At 35.8% G+C, this 21,642-nt stretch overlaps 1 protein-coding gene across 1 annotated transcript in view; it reads left to right on the top strand.

Moving 5' to 3' along the window:
• The window catches only part of PCDH9 (protocadherin 9), a 991,580-nt gene that overhangs the window by 641,871 nt on the left and 328,067 nt on the right, over positions 1 to 21,642 (top strand). The window contains exon 4 of the mRNA XM_065896163.1: positions 19,498 to 19,701. Coding sequence (XP_065752235.1) covers positions 19,498 to 19,701 — 204 coding nt within the window. The remainder of the gene's footprint in view (positions 1 to 19,497; positions 19,702 to 21,642) is intronic.

A 21,642-nucleotide genomic window follows, 5' to 3' on the forward strand; every position in this document is an offset into this window, starting at 1 on the left:
GGTGTTGAATTTTGTCAAAAGCTTTCTCTGCGTCTATTGAGATGATCATATGGTTTCTCTTCTTCAATTTGTTAATGTTGTGAATCACATTGATTGATTTGTGTATACTGAAGAATCCTTGCATTCCTGGGATGAACCCCAGTTGATCATGGTGTATGATCCTTTTAATGTGCTCTTGCATTCTGTTTGCTAGTATTTTCTTGAGGATTTTTGCATCTATTTTCATCAGTGATACTGACCTCTAATTTTCTCTCCCTGTGACATCTTTGTCTGGTTTCGATTTTGGTATCAGGGTGATGGTGGTCTTGTAGAATGAGCTTGAGAGTGTTCTTCACTCTACTATATTTTGGAAGGTTTTAAGAAGGATAGGTGTTAGCTCTTCTCTAAATGATAGATAGAATTCACCTGTGAAGCCATCTGATCCTGGGCTTTTGTTTTTTAGAAGATTTTTAATCACAGTTTCAATTCCAGGTCTTGTTACTGATCTGTTCATATTTTCTATTTCTTCCTGGTTCAGTCTTGGAAGGTTGTGCATTTCTAAGCATTTGTCCATTTCTTCCAGGTTGTCCATTTTATTGGCATAGAGTTGCTTGTAGTAATCTCTTGTGATCCTTTGTATTTCTGCAGTGTCTCTTTTTACTTCTCCTTTTTCATTTCTAATTCTATTGATTTGAGTCTTCTCCCTTTTTTTCTTGATGAGTCTGGCTAATGGTTTATCAATTTTGTTTATCTTCTCAAAGAACCAGCTTTTAGTTTTGTTGATCTTTGCTATCACTTCCTTCATTTCTTTTTCATTTATTTCTGATCTGAACTTTATAATCTCTTTCCTTTTTCTAACTTTGGGGTTTTTTGTTCTTCTTTCTCTACTTGCTTTAGGTGTAAGGTCAGGTTGTTTATTTGAGATGTTTCTTGTTTCTTAAGGTAGGATTGTATTGTTATAAACTTCTCTCTTAGAACTGCTTTTGCTGCATACCATAGGTTTTGGGTCGTTGTGTTTTCATTGTCATTTGTTTCAAGGTATTTTTGATTTCCTCTTTGATTTCTTCAGTGATCTCTTGGTTATTAAGTAGTGTACTGTTTAGCCTCCATGTGTTTGCAATTTTTACAGTTTTTTTTTCCTGTAATTGATATCTAGTCTCATAGTGTTGTGGTCGGAAAAGATACTTGATATGATTTCAATTTTCTTAAATTTACCAAAGCTTGATTTTTGACCCAAAATATTATCTACCCTAGAGAATGTTCCATCAGTGCTTGAGAGGAATGTGTATTCTGTTGTTTTTGGATGGAGTGTCCTATAAATATCAATTAAGTCCATCTTGTTTAATGTATCATTTAAAGCTTGTGTTTCCTTATTTATTTTCATTTTGGATGATCTGTCCATTGGTGAAAGTGGGGTATTAAAGTCCCCTACCATGACTGTGTTACTCTCGATTTCCCCTTTTGTGGCTTTCCGTATTTGCCTTATGTATTGAGGTGCTCCTATGTTGGGTGCATAAATATTACAATTGTTATATCTTCTTCTGGGATCGATCCCTTGATCATTATTTACTGTCCTTTATCTCTTGTAATAGTCTTTAGTTTAAAGTCTATTTTGTCTGATATGAGAATTGCTACTCCATCTTTCCTTTGATTTCCACTTGCATGGAATATCTTTTCCCATCCCCTCACTTTCAGTCTGTACGTGTCCGTAGGTCTGAAGTGGGTCTCTTGTAGACAGCATATAGATGGGTCTTGTTTTAGTATCCATTCAGCCAGCCTGTGTCTTTCGGTTGGAGCGTTTGATCCATTCACGTTTAAGGTAATTATCTGTATGTATGTTCCTATGACCATTTTCTTAATTGTTTTGGGTTTGTTTTCATAAGTACTTTTCTTCTCTTGTGTTTCCCACTTAGAGAAGTTCCTTTAGCATTTATTGTAGAGCTGGTTTGGTGGTGCTGAATTCTCTTAGCTTTTGCTTGTCTGTAAAACTTTTGATTTCTCATCGAGTCTGAATGAGATCCTTGGTTGGTAGAGTAATCTTGGTTGTCGGTTTTTCTCCTTTATCACTTTAAATATGTCCTGCCACTCCCTTCTGGCTTGCAGAGTTTCTGCTGAAAGATCAGCTGTTAACCTTATGGGGATTCCCTTGTGTGTTATTTGTTGTTTTTCCCTTGCTGCTGTTAATATTTTTTCTTTGTATTTAATTTTTTTAGACAGTTTGATTAATATATGTCTTGGTGTGTTTCTCCTTGGATTTATCCAGTATGGGACTCCCTGTGCTTCCTGGACTTGATTATTTCCTTTCCCATATTAGGGAAGTTTTCAACTATAATCTCTTCAAATATTTTCTTAGTCACTTTCTTTTTCTGTTCTTCTTCTGAGACCCCTGTAATTCGAATTTTGGTGTGTTTAATGCTTTTCCAGAGGTCTCTGAGACTGTCCTCAATTCTTTTCTTCTTTATTCTGCTCTGCAGTAGCTATGTCCACTATTTTATCTTCCAGGTCACTTAACTGTTCTTCTGCCTCAGTTATTCTGCTATTGATCCCTTCTAGAGGATTTTTATTTTCATTTATTGTGTTGTTCATCACTTTTTGTTTGCTCTTTAGTTTTTCTAGGTCCTTGTTAAAGGTTTCTTGTATTTTCTATATTCTATTTCCAAGATTTTGGATCATCTTTACTCTCATTATTCTGAATTCTTTTTCAGGTAGACTGCCTATTTCCTCTTCATTTGTTAGGTCTGGTGGGTTTTTACCTTGCTCCTTCATCTGCGGTGTGTTTTTCTGTCTCCTCATTTTGCTTCACTTCCTGTGTTTGGGGTCTCCTTTTCACAGGCTGCAGCTTCATAGTTCCCGATGTTTTTTGTGTCTGTCCCCAGTAGCTAAGGTTGGTTCAGTAGGTTGTGTAGTCTTCCTGTTATAGGGGACTAGTGCCTGTGTTCTGGTGGATGAGACTGGATCTTGTCTCTCTGGTGGGCAGATCCATGTCTGGTGGTGTGTTTTGGGGTGAACTTAACTCTGTGGACTTATTATGATTTTAGGCAGCCTCTTTGCTAATGGATAGGGTTGTGTTCCTGTCTTGTTAGTTGTCTGGCATAGGGTATCCAGCACTGTTGCTTGCTGGTCGTTGAGTGAAGCTGGGCCTTGCGTTGAGATGGTGATCTCTGGAAGATTTTCATCGTTTGATATTACATGGAGCTGGGAGGTCTCTGATGGACCAGTGTCCTGAACTTGTATGTCCCACCTCAGAGGCACAGCCCTGATGCCTGGCTGGAGCACCAGGAGCCTTTCAGCCGCACAGCTCAGAATAAAAGGGAGAAAAGAAAGAAAGAAAGAAGGAAAGAAAGAAAGAAAGAAAGGAAGGAAGGAAGGAAGGAAGAAAAATATAAAATAAAATAAATTATTGAAATAAAAAATTTAAAAAAATAATTATTAAGAAAAAAAATTTAAGTAATTAAACAAACAAACAAAAAAGAACAGACAGTACCCTAGGACAAATGGTAAAAGCAAAGCTATACAGACAAAATCACACACAGATGCATACACATACACACTCACAAAAAGAGAAAATAGTAAATATATATATATATATATATATATATATATATATATATATATATGTATATATATACTCCCAAAGTCCAGCTCCTCAATTTGGAATGATTCGTTGTCTATTCATGTATTCCACAGCTGCAGGGTACATCAAGTTGATTGTGGAGCTTTAATCCTCTGCTCCTGAGGCTGCTGGGAGAGAGTTCCCTTTCTGTTCTTTGTTCGCAAAGCTCCTGGTGTTCAGCTTTGGATTTGGACTTGCCTCTGCATGTAGGTCACCTGAGGGCATCTGTTCTTAGCTCAGACAGGATGGGGTTAAAGGACCCGCTGATTCGGGGGCTCTGGCTCACTCAGACAGGGGGTGGCAGGGGTACGGATGCGTGGCGAGCCTGCAGTTGCAGAAGCCGTTGTGACGTTGCACCAGCCTCATGCCCGCCGTGCGTTCTCTCCCTGGGAAGTTGTCCCTGGATCACGGGACCCTGGCAGTGGTAGACTGCATAGGCTTCTGGGAGGGGAGGTGTATATAGTGACCGGTGCTTGCACACAGGATTCTTGGTGATGCAACAGCAGCCTTAGCGTTTCATGCCCATTTCTGGGGTTTACGCTGATAGTTCACGCCTGTCTCTGGAGCTCCTTTAAGTGGCACTGTTAATCCCCTCTCCTCACCCACCAGGAAACAAAGAGGCAAGAAAAAGTGTCTTGCCCCTTCGGCAGCTCCTGACCTTCTTCCGGACTCCCTCCCGGCTAGCCGTGGTGCCCTAGCCCCTTCCGGCTGTGTTCACGCAGCCAACCCCAGTCCTCTCCCTGTGCTCCAACCAAAGCCCGAGCCTCAGCTCCCAGACCCCACCCGCCCCGACGGGTGAGCAGACAAGTCTCTCAGGCTGATGAGTGCTGGTTGGCACCAATCCTCTGTGCGGGAATCTCTCCGCTTTTCCCTCCACAACCCTGTTGTGCTCTCCTCCGTGGCTCCGAAGCATCTGCCACCCACAGTCTCTGCCCGTGAAGGAGCTTCCTAGTGTGTGGAAACCTTTCCTCCTTCACAGCTCCCTCCCACTGGTTCAGGTCCCGTCCCTATTCTTTTGTCTCTGTTTTTTCTTTTGCCCTACCCAGCTATGTGGGGAGTTTCTTGTCTTTTGGGAGGTCTGAGGTCTTCTGCCAGCGTTCAGTAGGTGTTCTGTAGGAGCTGTTCCACATGCAGATGTATTTCTGATGTATTTGTGGAGAGGAAGGTGATTTCTGCGTCTTATTCTTCCGCTATCTTGAAGCTTCTCCGATTGTGTCATTCTTGATTGAAAAATTTCCCTCAGTATCTAAGAGTACCTGATAGATAGTAGGTGATTAACAGTTCTTGTTGAATGGCTGAGTAAAGAGCTCTAGGGAATTTCTTAAAACTTAAACCATTCTATTGTAGCATGTATTCTCCACACTTAAAATTATTTTAATGATGTAGTTTCAGATGTGTCCATTTTATGGGTGCTCAAAATTTATTATAGTTTTCCTTTTACTCTCTTTTGTTAATATGAACATCTTTTGCATAAAGTTTGAAGCTTAGTAATGAATTTAGTGAATAGAATATTTTGTAAGATTATTAACACGTATTACTAGTATAGATTTAAATCTCAAGCTGTTAATTTTTAATTTGTTCTTTCACTAGAAACACTGATAGCACTGTTTGTTCTAACAGTATTGCTCTGCAGACATAAGGAGAGATTATATTTGTGTGAGAGTCAAATGATGGTGCCCTTGCACAAAAAGAGCTTTTTTCTGTCAGAGTTTCCCAGGAGCAAAAATTGGTTAGCTGCCATATTTGATCAGTTATCAACCACACTGCATTTCCAATAAAAATCTCCTAGATTTTCATATCTATGAAAAGTTAGTGATCAAACAAGATTTCTGAGCCACATTCTTTACGTGCTTTGTCAGCCTAAGCACCTAAGGTAAGATGAAACCTAAGATAAGATGCCTTCTATAAACATTAAGCTCTATGATCTATTCCAGGAAAGTAATTTCCTTAATTCCCAAAGTACCATCATCTATCTTCTTCCATCTCTCAGGCTAGGACATGGACTAGATCAGAATTATTTTCTGATATAAGGAACATTTCATTTCATCTTCATGAAGTTAACTATCTGACATATGCCCCTAAAAGTGTCAAAACTGGCTTACATCATTATAAATTAAAATGTCTATTTAATGAAGAACATTTTATACTGTTTATACTGTGTATACATGTTTATACTGTTTCAAAAATTTTAAAAAGAAACCAAGGACAATTGTAGACAACAATCACAAAGTTGCACATACAGAAATACTCTTTTTTGAAATGCATATAATTATCTAAGTATAGAACCTTTATTTATGACTTAGAAAAAATCAATCAGGGCTAAATATAATAATGGTAATACATGAGTATTTATATCACTGCACACGCACACTCACACACAAACTCATAGAAGTAAAATTCAATATAATGCAAAACAGCGCTATCATCTTTTATATTCCATGAACATAGCCTGAAATCCCCTTCACTTTCACTGATAAAGTCTGTCTACCTTCTTTTTTTGTTTAACCCTTGGATTTTTTAAAAATAGACTTTATTTTTAAAGCAGTTTTAGATTTACACAAAAATTGTGCACAAACTATTATTTTCCATATATACTCTCCTCCTGAACAGTTTCTCCTATTAACGCCTTGCATTAGTTTGGTCTATCTGTTACAAGGAATAAAGTTGATGTATTATTATTAACTGAAGCCTGTAGTTTACCTTAGTGTCAGCTCTTAATGTTCTTTTTTTTTTTTTTTTTTTTTATTTCCTAGATAGGGCAAGTTTTCTTTCAAATATTTAATTGTATTCTTCTCCCATTTTATTTAAGTACACTTGTTTAAACAATTGCTCACAACAATTTCATCGAAAATAATTTATTCCAGACTAGCAGTATGTCCATCATTTTTAACGTTATATACATAGGATACTATATTTCTGACTATCAAGATCCTAAATAAAAACTTTAGGAAATTTAATATTGTTTTCAAATTATAGGCTACCTTACTATTCTTAAATTTTAATGCACAGGCCAAATTGTACCGTTTAATAAGTTACCTCTGGTGTGGAAAATTTTGTAAATGTTTCATTCTGAGACCATCTTTCCATCTCTGTCCCAGACAAAAACAGAAGGAATTTCTGGGCACACATGTTGGATCTTAGAGTCAAGTGGACTTAACAGTGTTTACTTTCTTATCTTCCAAAAATATTGCAAAGATTTTTGAACCCTTACCTTCTGGATGGCTGTGTCCACATTTGGAATATAATATTGGGGAGTTTTGCTCTTTGAAAGTAACTTCATTTTTTATGAATACAGCTCATTATTATATAGATACTACCTAAATCTACAGAAGCTTTTGACATACAGAAGTTTTTGACAGATGTTTGAATTTCATGTTTGTATTCAGGGAAGCAAATTATCCTCAGTGCACATATAACAGAGATTGGTGACTCAGTAATGTTTTCAAAGGAAAGACTAAGAGCCACAGGGCAAGTAGTGATTATCAGTGAGATGTGAGAGTGATTTTTGTTTCAAATATCAGTCTCAAAGTCACAGTGACTGTCTGCAGTAATAGGTGGATTTTTTTTTTTTTTTGAAATAAAGTCCAGCTACTTTGAATGTTAAGAACAAAGGCCACTCTACCCAGGAGAAAAGAGATATAAAGTCTTAAGTCATGTTTATTCCAACTGGATTAGTTTCTCTGTGTTCTTAAGATCATTATAAGGGCTCTGATTCTAGCAGAGTACAGTAAGTAGTTACATATTACATTTTCTCAAAGTAAAAGAAACTTAAAACATTTTCCTCCAGTTTATCAGGACATCAGTGTTTTACGCTCTACTGAATAATGCTTATTAATACTTTCAAAAATATTTTGATATGATTTCCATATCCAAATGTTACTGCTCAATACATATGTAGCAAGATTGTTTCATAAGGATTTTCTCAGATTTCTGTAATTCAAAACCCCTTATGAAGACCATACCCATTCATTTCATTCTCTCATACAAGACCACCTGCATTATTCTTTCTAAATTTAGATCCAAAAAGAACATTCCTGCATATAAGTTGAGAATAAAGCTGTGACTGATTTTTAGCTAAGAAACAGAACAGAGGAATGCTGTCCTTCAGATTGACCCTCGTCCATTCCTACACTGAGTATCATCATTTCTCAAAATATTTTGGAACTCTTCTTTTGTAATTGTTCTCAAAGTTAAGCCACCGAAGAAAATGTGCCATATTATTTTGTAATCTTGCCTTCTTTGTAAAATGCTACTGCTCATCATTACAGACAGCTTTTAGTTGTTTCAAAAAGTAAAGTCAGATCATAAAAGGGCCAATGGTTGGTATCTTGAGACTCTGCAATATAATGTCACGCAGGTTCACAAAACAGTCCAAGAGCACAAATTCTAAATCTCTAAAAGCATAGTGGCATCACTATTTTAATTATTAAGTAATTCCTCCTTAAAGAATTAGATATTTTATACAATTTCCATTTATTTAAAAAATAATTTTCCTCATCTTATAATCACAATTTTATATGGTGAATTCTACACTCAATGAAATATCATTGCTGGAATATTACTCAGCCATAAAAAGAAATGAAATTGAGCTGTTTGTAATGAGATGGATAGACCTAGAGTCTGTCATACACAGCGAAGTAAGTCAGAAAGAGAAAGACAAATACCATATGCTAACACATATATATGGAATTTATGAAAAAAAATGTCATGAAGAACCTAGGGGTAAGACAGGAATAAAGACACAGACCTACTAGAGAATGGACTTGAGGATATGGGGAGGGGGAAGGGTAAACTGTGACAAAGTGTGAGAGAAGCATGGACATATATACACTACCAAACGTAAGGGAGATAGCTAGTGGGAAGCTGTCGCATAGCACAAGGAGATCAGCTCAGTGCTTTGTGACCGCCTGGAGGGGTGGGATAGGGAGGGTGGGAAGAAGGGAGATGCAAGAGGGAAGAGATATGGGAACATATGTATATGTATAACTGATTCACTTTGTTATAAAGCAGAAACTAACACACCATTGTAAAGCAATTATACTCCAATAAAGATGTATTAAAAAAAAAAGAAATATCATTGTTAAACAAGTTAATTTTTGTCACCAGGTGAAACTATATATTATGTGGCACTAAATGTAACCAGGAAGGGACTCTTTCTGGAATGCAATCGTATCAGATTTGTCTAGATTAATTCAGGTTTTCTCAGATTCAATTAATAAAATTTAGATTTCATTTTCAACATTGTTAAACATAGCAAAGATCTTGGATATATTTGACAATTTCCTTGTCTAAGAATAGGAAAATTTCACATGCTAAGACACGTGCAGCGTGTCAGTCTGTGTTGGAGTTTGTGCATAAGTTTTGCATCATCTATATATAAATACACATACATGAGTTTATGTATATGCTGTAGATATATTTTTAAAGTCTCCTATTTTCTTCCTAACTTACTATGAGAAAAATAAATATGACTTGAGTATCACATATTCCTAATCAAAAATTTTCAACTGCAAACAATATTTTCATGGATGTCCTTTGAGAGAACTAAAAGATGACAAAATTAAAAAATGCTTGTCTTTCACAATACGTTTTTCACCATATAATTACAAAGGATAAATGAAGTTCCTAATAATTATTTAAAATTTGATAGTTAATACAGACACTGATTTTTAGAGTATAGCTAGCCATCCAAAATCAATCTATCTATCAACCTATTACCTGTGAGATGATTTACCAATGAGTCCAAGATTTCAGACAAAATTCCAGGGACGCCTATTTCTTATTTGTGTGCTTTTCATGGCCAAAGACAACTTCTTCCCTATCTGCTCTGCTTCACCCTTTCCCATTCCGGAAAAACATTTTGCAAGTATGGGTCATGTTTTAAGAGAACCTAGAAAAGAGAATTCAATAGTTGTTCAATAATATCAGGGTCATGTTCTGTTCCTGTGCACACACATTTCCATATCCTCTAAGTGTAACCTGGACCTATACTTATGTTCTGTAGACTATGTCCCACTATCCACCTTCCCCAAGCAAATCAGTCTCCCCATTAACCTGCCTGTGAGGACTGAGTTCTTTATCATGGCTGACTCTTTTGACGGCTCCTATAGTAATTAATAGTTATAGAACACTCTCCATATATGAATCATATGAATCATAGACTAGAAAGAGGCTCCTCCTCCAGCAATATCATTCCCATCACCATGTTTCTTTCTTTCTTTCTTTTTTTTTTTTTTTGTGGTACGCGGGCCTCTCACTGTTGTGGCCTCTCCCGTTGTGGAGCACAGGATCCGGACGCGCAGGCTCAGCGGCCATGGCTCACGGGCCTAGCCGCTCCGCGGCATGTGCGATCTTCCCGGACTAGGGCACGAACCTGTGTCCCCTGCATCGGCAGGCGGACTCTCAACCAGTGTGCCACCAGGGAAGCCCCACCATTTTTATTTTTTGTTGAAAAAGATTTGATTGATGGCTCAGAATTATTTGTAATCCATAGACTGTCAGGGACAGATAGGCTTTACGTGTGTGAGGACTAGTTCAAATAACTTCTTATTCCTTCACTGCTTCTAAAAAGTTTTAACATTCTTCTTTATACTACAAAAAATAACACAAAGAGTTAAATAAATAAAATGAAACTGCAGTGTTTGACACAAGGTCCATTGAGACAGATCATACCACTTTTTAGGTGCAGACTAACAAACTTTCATGAGGACTCTTAAACAACCTATCATTGTACAATAATAGTATTTCTTGGAGAATTTATACAGATTACTTCTTGCTTCTTCTACCTCTCCATTTGTGTTTCATTATTTAGTTTGAAATAACATGATTTTTCCCCTAAAGCCTTGGATTACTAGTTTTCACTCTTACTAGGCAATTATGATCTTGTACTTGAATACACAAGGGAGGTTTAAAGTGTGTGTGCATGCATGTTCAAACTCTCTTGAGTCAAGTACCCATTGTCTGAAGATAATTATAATATAGTATATAAGTATAATCTAAGGACTACCTTTTGAAAAATACAACTTACTTAAAGAAAAAAATGGTCTATTTTTGTTTCACAAGTCTTATTTTGTATTGAGAATTATTAACAGAGGGGAATGCTAGGGAGATGCCATTACCTCTTTTGTTACTTGTGCTAAAATTGCCTGAGAAGAATTTTTTTTTTTTTTTTTTTTTTTTTTTTTTGCGGTACACGGACCTCTCACTGTTGTGGCCTCTCCCGTTGTGGAGCACAGGCTCCGGACGCGCAGGCTCGGCAGCCATGGCTCACGGTCCCAGCCGCTCTGCGGCATGTGGGATCTTCCCGGACCGGGGCACGAACCCGTGTTCCCTGCATCGGCAGGCAGACTCTCAAGCACTGCTCCACCAGGGAAGCCCTGAGAAGAATTCTTGAATCCTAAACACCAAATCAGACTCTATTTCTGTTAACAATACTGACAGATCTGATGCATATTTTTAGTGATTTTTTATTATCCAAAGAAGGCTCACTTTTGGTAAAAGACCACATGCTATATCAGTGGGTTCCGTATTTTTATTTAACAACAGTGATAACTTAGTGGAATTTCTAATTAAATTGCTATAACTATTATGTATGCAGATTTTGTAAATATGATAAGGGTAACTTCCTGCATCACATGGATTTGTTTATACTAGAAAACTAAATTGGAAAGGACTCTTGCTGAGTTGTTTCTTTCCTATTTCTGTACATATAATTTATAGATGCAAGAATTCTGCTTGTAGTTTCAGGAGCAGCTGCTCCTGTTTAATATAGTCATTTTATATTTTGTATGATCAGACAACGTGCTGCATTCCTACTGGGCAACATTTAACTGTAAGAAATAGGTTGAGGGTGTTTCTGATAGCAGGAACCAAATAAGAATTATAAGGAGCAAAATAACCAACAATGCTGACAATTCTTAATCCTCTCTACTTGCTTTGGACCCTAGAAGAAACTTAAAAGTGGGGTGATGCCATCAAACCAAGGAGGAAAGTTGTTCCTAACCCTTTTCCCTTTCTCTGGTGTCCCACAGTGGAAAATGATGTAAGGAGGAGATTCCTGTTTTATGTTTGTTTCATATATTTAAATTCAAGCACCAAGGTTACACCCAAAAACAGTACAAAGAATTTAATTTTCTCTCAAGTTCCTTAAAGCTATCAATTGTTTTTGCATGTGGAGAGAAATGCTATCTGACTTTCTAACAGATCATACTGAGATCCAAAGGAAATAAAAATAAAATCAGACTAAAAATTTCATCATATGTCATTAACACGAGTCTTCCAGCCATATGAAGTTCTATGAAGTATTCAACACACTTTACTTGCAAAGCACAAAAAAGTATGTCTTAAATTTAAGGAAGTCATTTCACAATAAGACATTTACAAAGTAAAGGAAACATGCTAAGTTTAAGTTACTGTGAGTTTCCCCCACACACTGAAACAAGCTTCCCACACTAAACATGCAGTTGAGTACTGAAGTTAGAACAAAAGACAAAAGCTTTATCTTGAAATGAAGCAGTTGCTTAGCAGCAGATAGCAAACTGGTTAACAGAGCAGTAAGTATAGTATAGACAAGCATTCCCCATTTCCCCTGAAAATGCTACTCAACTTTTTATGGCCAGTTATCATCTGCACCCTAGTCCTAGTTTATGTAGCATAGATAATGCTAGGAATCAAAAAATTCATTTTAAAGATGCTGACACCTTTACATCCATCACCCAGGTCAGAGAAGTTGTTATATATTATTTCTCCAACACAAACTGAACCTTCCTATTTGTCTTCCAAATATTCTGAAATGTAAACGTTGAAGAAGAAAGAAGGAAATGCTGACTGCTAGTGGATTGTTATCATGTTTCATTTTGCTACTTTTAAAACAGTGCAACTCTTCCTGCAAACTGCTTTTTGGGGAGACAGAGAATTTTTCCCACAGGAAAGCATCTTTGGAGGATGGATAAAGATACTTAATTTCTGCTGCATCCTCTTTAGGTTTCCTAGTTCTGTTCTGAGTAAATCATCTTCATTCAGAAAATATACATTATAAACTCATAAAATGTCAAGCATATATGTTCTTCAGAAAAACTTGCTGGTTTTGATTTCATCAACTCTTATTTGAGGTTGTTAACATTTCTCCAACTACCTAGAGGAAAAAATTATTCAAAGATATGCAAAGTGAATGATTCCGTATTCGAGTCAAGAATAGAATAGCCTACTCTAACAGTCTCAGTTACTCTTTTATCCTTTTTATTTTTATTTTCACAAATTGACAATGGATTCCAACCTTAGGATAGTAACAGACCCAGGGATTGTTTGGCATAAATTCAGACTATGCTCCCCTTCCCTCTTTTTTTCTCCCTAGGTTATTGCTGATTAATACAGTGAAGGTCTATTCATGCACTGACCTTGCTTAAGTCTGCATAGTTTGCAAGAATTAGAAGGGAATCAAATCATAAAAAAGGTGACACAGGTGCTGATCAAAAGCATGCTCAGAACTGTTAGGGAATAGCTTAAGAAAATTCTACTTTCTAGGAAGTTGTGTGATACAGTTTTTGTCTTGTTCACCATTGTGTTCTTAGCAGGTAGGACGGTGTCTAGCACATAGTACGTCAGCTTTAATAATGTAACAACCGGTTATTCTACCAGCTTAAGTGAGTTTATATGGAAATAGGCCTAAGAATTACAATTCAAGTTATGCAAACTATGGTGGATCATAGGCAAATCCAGAGAACAAGGAAGGGGAGGTTGGCTTCACAGGAAAAGGCAAGAGTTGGGAAGAACTTTAGTAACCAGAGTCCATTCAAAGAAGCTGGGGGTCCAAAGTATGAAGGCTTCTCATTGGTTGGACTGCTACAGTCTCTGACTGGATGGGCTATCCAGGGGCCAGAGAAGTTTTCATCTTTCCCCAGAAGAGTAAATTAGGAGACGACTTACTGTGGGAGATGTAAGCATGGGTCTCTTCCTGTTTCGAGTAATTGACTATGAATTGTGGCATGTGAGAGCTCCCCCTACAGACCTGTCCTGCTTCCAGTTTTAGTTGAGGTTTCTTTAATGAATCACACAAATAGGTTCTCAAAAATTACTTATTAAATGAATGAATGAATGAATAGCCCTTTATGTTGAATATCAGAAAATGTGGGTTTTGTTCCCAGTGAAACCTATATAGACAAATGACTTTACCTTATTTCCTCATTTGAAATAAATGTAACAGGTTAAAATAGACTAGAAAAATCCCTAAATAATTTCCAGCTTAAAAAAAAATACACAAATTCTTCATTAGCAGAACCATTTAGCATAAGTATTGGGTTGGCCAAAAAGTTCGTTTGGGTTTTTCCATAAGATGGTATGGAAAACCTGAAGGAACTTTTTGGCCAACCCAATAATTTCCAATCAACAGGATAGGAGAGTAACTCAATTTACCAGTAACAAATAATAAAATGACTCATTATAAAATAATTCTGTGCTCATGTTTCATTTATCACCAATTTAAAAGTTCCTTAACATTTTGTCCTAAAAAACTATTTCTTAGCTTCTTTCTTAATTTCTTGATGAAAGCGCTCAAACATGAATAAGGAAGAACATGGGTGTATTAATATGTTTTCCTTCAGTCAAGCCTGTGAATATCAAGTAACAGCAAATTAAACTGTAACCATAGATTGCTTTTTGGGTTGCATTTAATTTACCTTCTAAACCTCTATGAGTTTTACTTGATTCTGGATTTTATTAAGAGGTAGAGTACACATTGATTTTAGATGGCAAGAAGCTATTGAGGAACTTGCTATTGAATTGAATCAGTGGTTTTAGCTGAAAATGTGTTCTTTTGTCATTTAAAAATTCCTCTTTCCATAGCTTGCAACGTAAGACTATACTCTTAACTATTACTCTTAAATTTTCAATTGAAATAGCTTCTTTTAAAAATAAGAAAGAACAAAAAGCTTCTAACTAATGTTATAAGAAATATTTGAATTAAAATGCAATTTCCAAAATTTTTTTAACCGTTTTTGGTATGATTTTCTTTGCTACTTTGAGAATAACTACATATGAAAATATTATTTCAAATAAAGAAAAAGTATATCTTCATCAGATTTAATGCTGAGATAAAGCAAAAAAGTTCATGTATGGAACTTTAACACTTTTTGTCTTTTACTTCATCATAAGTAATTGCTGGCTGATGTGTTTGTGTGTGTGTTTACTATTTAGAGATTAGATAGATATATAGATGATACATTAGTTTTTAAATGTGATTAAAGGAACTAAATCAAAATATTTCCTTAAAAAGTTATTTAAAGGATTTTCTACAAATGAAACCATATTTAAACAATTCTGTAGCACTTTGTTTCTACTTCCATAATATCAATTTATAATTTTCCAAAAAATAATCATTTAAATGCCAGTCATTAACTGGTAAATTTGTTTATTTGACTTATAATAATTGGCCTAGTCCTATATTCATGTTATCTTGTGATTTGAGGAAAGGCAAAGATCTTTAATTGCAATGATTAAAAAGCTAGGTAAAGAAAGTAAAAAAATGAAAGTTAGGGTAGCAACACAGTGATATAAGATTGTCTGACATCCTTAGCTCAAGAGCAGGCCCAACTACTGTCTATCAGGTTTTTCCTTTCTCTTGGACTAAGTTCTATTTTGCTGTAAGTGATGAAGAGGAATACAATTTTAAGTATTAAAACTTAGCATATGTTCTAATATTGCAAAGACAATGTATGGTAATTTTAGTGTAGTCAAAATAATAAAAATTTTAAATATCATAATTCCATGACCAGACAACACTGCTTTAAACCCTTAGTGTATGCATAGTCAGATCTTAGCTTACACATATTCACACCCTAAAGCACATTAACAGGAATGCAATTCAACTCAGTAAAATCTTTACAAACCTCATTTTTACACTTAACAATAGATTATAAATATTTTCCACATCAATAAACATTAACATTATTTTAAGTATTGTGAATGATTCAATTGTATGCTATTACATAATTTATTAGTTACCTATTAGACATTTCACTCTTTTTTACATTTTTGCTATTTTATGCAAAGACACAATGTACCTTACTACTAAATCTTTGCACATGGGAACCTATCTAGATTAATGGGACTGGGATTGTAGGCTTGAATGTGAATCATTCATTGGTGAATAATGTCCTGTATCAGTAAGACACATACAAGAGAAGAATTAAAGCAATGATTAAGATTTCTTAGCTGACTCATTCAGCTAAGACACTTGGAAAACAGTGTCCAACATAGGAACATGTGTATCTTCTCAGGGCATCTTGAATTTTCCCTCTCTTTCATACTAACCTACAAGAAAAAATATTGTAAAAGTTCTTGGTGATGTTTCTTAGACCTAACCAGTGTGGCATCTTCCAACTTACAGTATCCTGGACATACCTGTATTTGCATGCATGGCATTTTATGCTGGCATAGAGTACAGGGTCTCTGATGGAAGCTTCGCTTGGTCAGAATCCATATCAGCAGTCCCAAAGTAAAATAACATGAAACAGTCTTAGTAGTTCTTGTTCCCATATTATTCTTCCTCGGGGCAGCCTGGGACCTGGAGCTAACCTGTCAGTGATAAATCAGATAAACAAATGTGACATTCAAACCATCAACCAGACTTAGCCAAATGTAATAATAATGTTTCCCACGGGAGAAAATGGAATGGGTAAGAAATAGATACAGGGAAACAAAATGTAAGTACCCAGGCTTTGGAAAGTCTGAAGTAGTCTCATGATAACATGTGTTGTCCCAATTCAGTCAGGCAGAGTTTCACTATATTTATAACCCAAACTGGGCTCCTTTCCATGGGGATAACCCAAAAGCAAAATTCCCAGAGACTATAAGTAAAAAGTTCTCTCTCGCTTTGAATATACAAACAATCATAGGTTTCTTGAAAGAATAGTGGGAAAACCTTCACTTTCTCTGAGGATAAACCCTGTGCTCTAAACTGTTGGTCTTCATACCTCACTTCCACCCAAGAGCAGCTTCCCCTCAGAGAGGCTCTGGGCTGACACACCTACAGGCACATTGTGAGGCATGCCAAGATTCTGCAGGTCTCTTCCCAAAGAACAATACTTTTTTCCGGGGTGAAGAAATTGCATCTTTATAACTGCTAAACACTGATAACCCCAGAAGTTAAAAGCTATTAATTTTGAGAATTATAGCTACCTTTTATTGAGTACCTACTATGTGTCATGTATTATATAACAAGAACACTTCTTATTTTATCTGTTTGAGCCTTACAACACTCCTCTGCTTAAGTGCCTCTGCTTAAGGTACTGCTCTCTCCATTCTACAATGCCAAGAACTCCTTCAAAGACATAATGTCCTTGTCCAGGGCCAGGCTCTACCAAGCAAGCACCCCCAGGCAGGAAATCTGGTTCTGACTTCTCATCTGGTGCTCTTGGGCAAAACCTGAATAAGTACTGTATTCCTTGATGACACCCACAACACCTGTTTCATAATGTACCATGTATTCTCATTTTCCTTCATTTTAATTTATTCAAATATTCTCCTTCTATCTTGATATTCCAAACATTATTCCACTTGCATCAGTCATTATGATGATAAGTTAAAGATTGATTTGATCAATTAGCTTCATACTATAATATCTATGTTGCCATTCTTAGTCCTTATGCATCACCACCCCTACCTCCCATTAGACTGATAAATTGTGCACAATTTTGCCAATTAAGACTTAAACATCTCTGAGTCAAATATATTAGGAAGTATTTCCGTAAGCCACAGTAGTTTAAACATTATATTACACTAATTTGCAGGGTCTTACAGCAAATAAATTACACTAGATTTATATCTGTTATTCTCAATTATAAAGTGATAAAGAAATAGCATAGTATAGTATATGTGAGATAGAATCTAATAAGTTGTATTTGAAATAATTTAAAAAATATTTTCCTTATTATTCTGAGTAAATATAACACCAGGCTACATACCAGTAGGTGCCCAATGATACTATGAGAACAACTGGATTTAGTTATAACTGATGTTGCAGATTTGGACATTTCCTAGGCAAAAAAAAACTATTGTAATTAAAAGAGCTTAGAAGAATATCACAGATGTTAATTTTCCTTTTTCCTTCTGTCTATGAAACAAATATTTTATAATGCCTTATAAGCATCTCCCAGAAATGCTTTATGAAGATTGCAGAACCATTCAGATTATTCCATTGTCTCTCTTATGTTTTGACTTCTTTTTTATTCACTTAAGCTATAACTAAGAGATAGTCCTCCAGAGGTAACACCGAAGATACTTTAGTCACTAAAACTATGGACTTTTTAGTAGGCCAATCACTTTAAAAGAGATGTTTGGCAATTATGTATTGTAGGCAGCCTGGTCACTGTTCTTTATTACAAAAGCATACACTTAATATGAATTAAGTGCATGTTGAAACAGAAACAGAGAATACTTGTATTATTATTCTCTCAAGGGTTAAATTCACCTGGGAGAGGAAACACTAATAAATAAAATCAGTAGCATGACCTTCCCTTAAAAGTAGAAATGCATTTCAGATATTAATATTCAAGTTTACTTGCATATTATGTAGCACTTACCTAGGCATGGTTCAAACTCTATTGAGGAGGGAACAATGGTAATGAGATAGTTGTGCTTGAAGGTGCAATGTGCTACAGTAGACTCAATTAGGACCATTTATGATTATAGTTTATATGATATGTCTACATTATTTCATTTAAAATGTACTAAACTATCAAATCACTTCACACAGGTCATTGAACAGCAATAAAATGGTATCAGCTCTTCTCCATTATGACTCTGAGCTGGATTTGAATGAGTGACTCACAGAAAATAGGCTATATTCTATTGTCAGTCTATAAGAAATACATTTATAGAATAGCAGTATTTCTACCTATAACATTTTGTCTCTACATTTGTTTTCTTTGAAATGGATACAATTTATAAATTGTCTCTTGAAAACACAAATCTTAGGTAAGATAAAATAATTGTTATACATTTTATCTCCATATATTATATATTTCTTATTTATATATTCATAATTTTATTAAATCTGAGTAAAAGTAGCCACATGCAATGCGATATTAAAAGGTCTTTTGGTTATCAAAGCAAAATGGAAATTAGGTGTAGTCAGACATACAGCACAAATTTACTACTCTCACATAATTTTGTAAGGCATAAATCTCCACCATACACACCTGTAAATGTTCTCTTATCTCATAGATTATATCAGCTAAAAGAATATTTACCAAGAAAACTAAGCAGTGATCTGTGCTGAAAGGCACAATTTTATTTTACTAAAATACTAAAATTTATTAAAGCACCCATATACATATTTTAGGTCACTTCTGATGGTGACATTGTGTAAATAGATGCCAAAGTAGGATTACAAACACCTTTCAACAGGGATATTCTAAAACCAATGACTGGTAGCAATATCTGGGCCAGTGGACAATAATGGCTTCATTGCAAAAGCTACCTTAAAAGCCTCAAATAAACACAATACTAGGTCATTCAAAAGAAATGGAATGTTGTGTTGCATTATCTATGCATTAATTCAAATCTATGAAACAAACATTTTTGTATTTCTGCTTATTTAAATTTTTTATAGCTTTGACCATTAGCATATAGATATATATATTTGTTTTTGCCTTTCTTTCTACAACTTTCAATGATATACCACAAGTTTTTTGTTCTTGAATTACACAAGATTGAAATTCTTTCTTGTATTTTGCAAGTTGGATATGTCATAGGAAACGACAAATAATAAATGTTTGTTTCCAGCTGTGTTCCAAGTATTTTATATTCTGCCTCGACATTGCACTGTGTGTTAAAGTTGCTTTGCTTTGCGTTCCGCCTCCACTTCCTTTGGGAAGGATGTTAACGGTGTGTCCTGTGGTCTTCTTTGTAGTCGCAGCGCCGGGTTACCTTTCATCTCCCTGACGGCTCCCAGGAAAGCTGCAGTGACAGTGGTCTAGGAGACCACGAGCCGGTGGGTAGTGGAACCCTGATCTCACACCCTCTTCCTCTGGTTCAGCCACAGGACGAATTCTATGACCAGGCCTCTCCGGACAAGAGGACTGAAGCAGATGGCAACTCTGATCCCAACTCTGGTGAGTCCTCTTAAAAACTTTGCTTGGAGTTCTTCTGGTTTTCTGTTGTGCCCTTGAGTTTTAACAGTCATTCTGGGGAGCAAGTAAATGGACATTCAGGTTTTTTTTGCTGCCTTTATTGTTGTTGTAATATTCTTTGAAATATATCAAGTCTAATGTGCTTGGTATATTGGCTGTTAAATTCTTTGGTGTATCTTTATTTTATGAACCATGAAAAAAGAAAAAATGCTGCAGATACAATTGCAAGAAGCCATTTTATGAAAGACATCTAGATGTCAAAGATATTAAAATGGGAAGACAGTTTTACATTTTAGAATTGATTAAATATAGTTAAGTGGAACATAGTCAATGAAGAAAAAGAAAAAAGTGTCCTGTGGAATGCTCTTTTCCAATGAAGACTATACACACACACATAAACACACACACACACATATATATATATATATATATATATATATATATATATATAACATGGTGATTAAAACAAGTATGAAGAGGAGTGATAATGATGTGGGGGTTTATATTTTTTGTCTATTTTAATTTTGGATGATTTTTTTTTTAACCAATACATTGAAAGAGTGGAATGAATGGGATGAGACTGGCAAAATCCTTTATTTTCCGACAAACTCACACCTCACCTCAGAAATCATTATACATTCCAGGTAAGCCCTGTGAGGGTACTTCTTCCTCGGCCTTTGAAGAAAATTTTGGGCAAATGCTATATCTTTTTTGTTCATGTTATTATTATTTTTTTTAATCACTAACTAGTTCACTTTACTTAAAAATTAGAAGTCTAATTCAATAATTATTATGTCCAGTCCAAAGCAATGATTGTGATTTCTGTTTGATTTGAATTAAAAGTTTTTTCTAACTCACCTTGACCTGCTTCAAACTTGTCTATAGTGTGAAATGGGGTTAGGGTGATGTTTTCGTAATGTCCTAGCTCTTTCTCTCACTGCTTTAGATATTAAAGTGCCTCTGGCAATTCTATGGTTGAAGTAGAAATACCAAGAAGAGGTAAAAAGCATGAAAGGACTTTCTTAACTAGTCCTGTTGTGGTAATCCAGCACTGGTGTTTTATGCCTTCTAGGATTTTAAACTGACTCTTTGATTTCAGGGTAGTGGTGGGAGATCTTTTGTACATATGCGCCCTCTCAAGCTGTGCTCCCATCTCTGCAGGTTTGTCTGATAGGTGGTTCTCTTCTCATTGACATATGAAGTTACATTTGCATCTTCTATCTGCTGAAGTTTTCCTCAGCCAATCTTTTAGGAAAATCTAAGCAAATTCCATACCAGCTCTGGTTCCTAATCTTTCATGTCCTCTTTCTTGGTCCCATAAGGAAAACATACGTGCATCTTTTGACTTCACATATCCAGAAGGTCAGGCCATATCCAAAGAGGCAACTACTCATCTCACAGCATTTGGCAGAGCTGGTCAAAAATTCTCCTTAGATTTCTTGGTTCTGGTTAGTCTAAGGACCATTGAACCTGTGGTTCCATTGTCTCAACATTTGCAGGACTTGTGTAAAGAGGTTGGATATGTAGGACAGCTCTTTCTAAACAGATTTCCTAGTCTGCAACTTCCCTTTCTCCAATTTTAAAACATCTCTTATTGGCATTAAGGCAAGGGTCCCAAAACTGGTTCTTGACCACCTCTTCTGCACATGGCAGTGGTTGGTTCCTCTGGTCTTTGGGCCTCCTCCTCAATCAAGACAGGAAAGCTCTATTTTAAACACACTGGCACAAATGGTTTTAGGACTTTTCTATGTAGTTCACCAGTTATTTTCATGGAAGTAAAAGTAAAAAAAAAAAAAAAAAAAATGTATGCTGCAATATGGTTAAGCTAAGCTGCCCTAGGCCAGGACTTTATCTAATAGGTGCAGTTACTCATCCAACAATTTCTTAAACCTGGAAAATAGCACTGGGTAAACTGCCAAATAG

This window comes from Phocoena phocoena, chromosome 18 (assembly GCF_963924675.1).
Source record: "Phocoena phocoena chromosome 18, mPhoPho1.1, whole genome shotgun sequence".
In the NCBI taxonomy this organism is placed as follows: domain Eukaryota; kingdom Metazoa; phylum Chordata; class Mammalia; order Artiodactyla; family Phocoenidae; genus Phocoena; species Phocoena phocoena.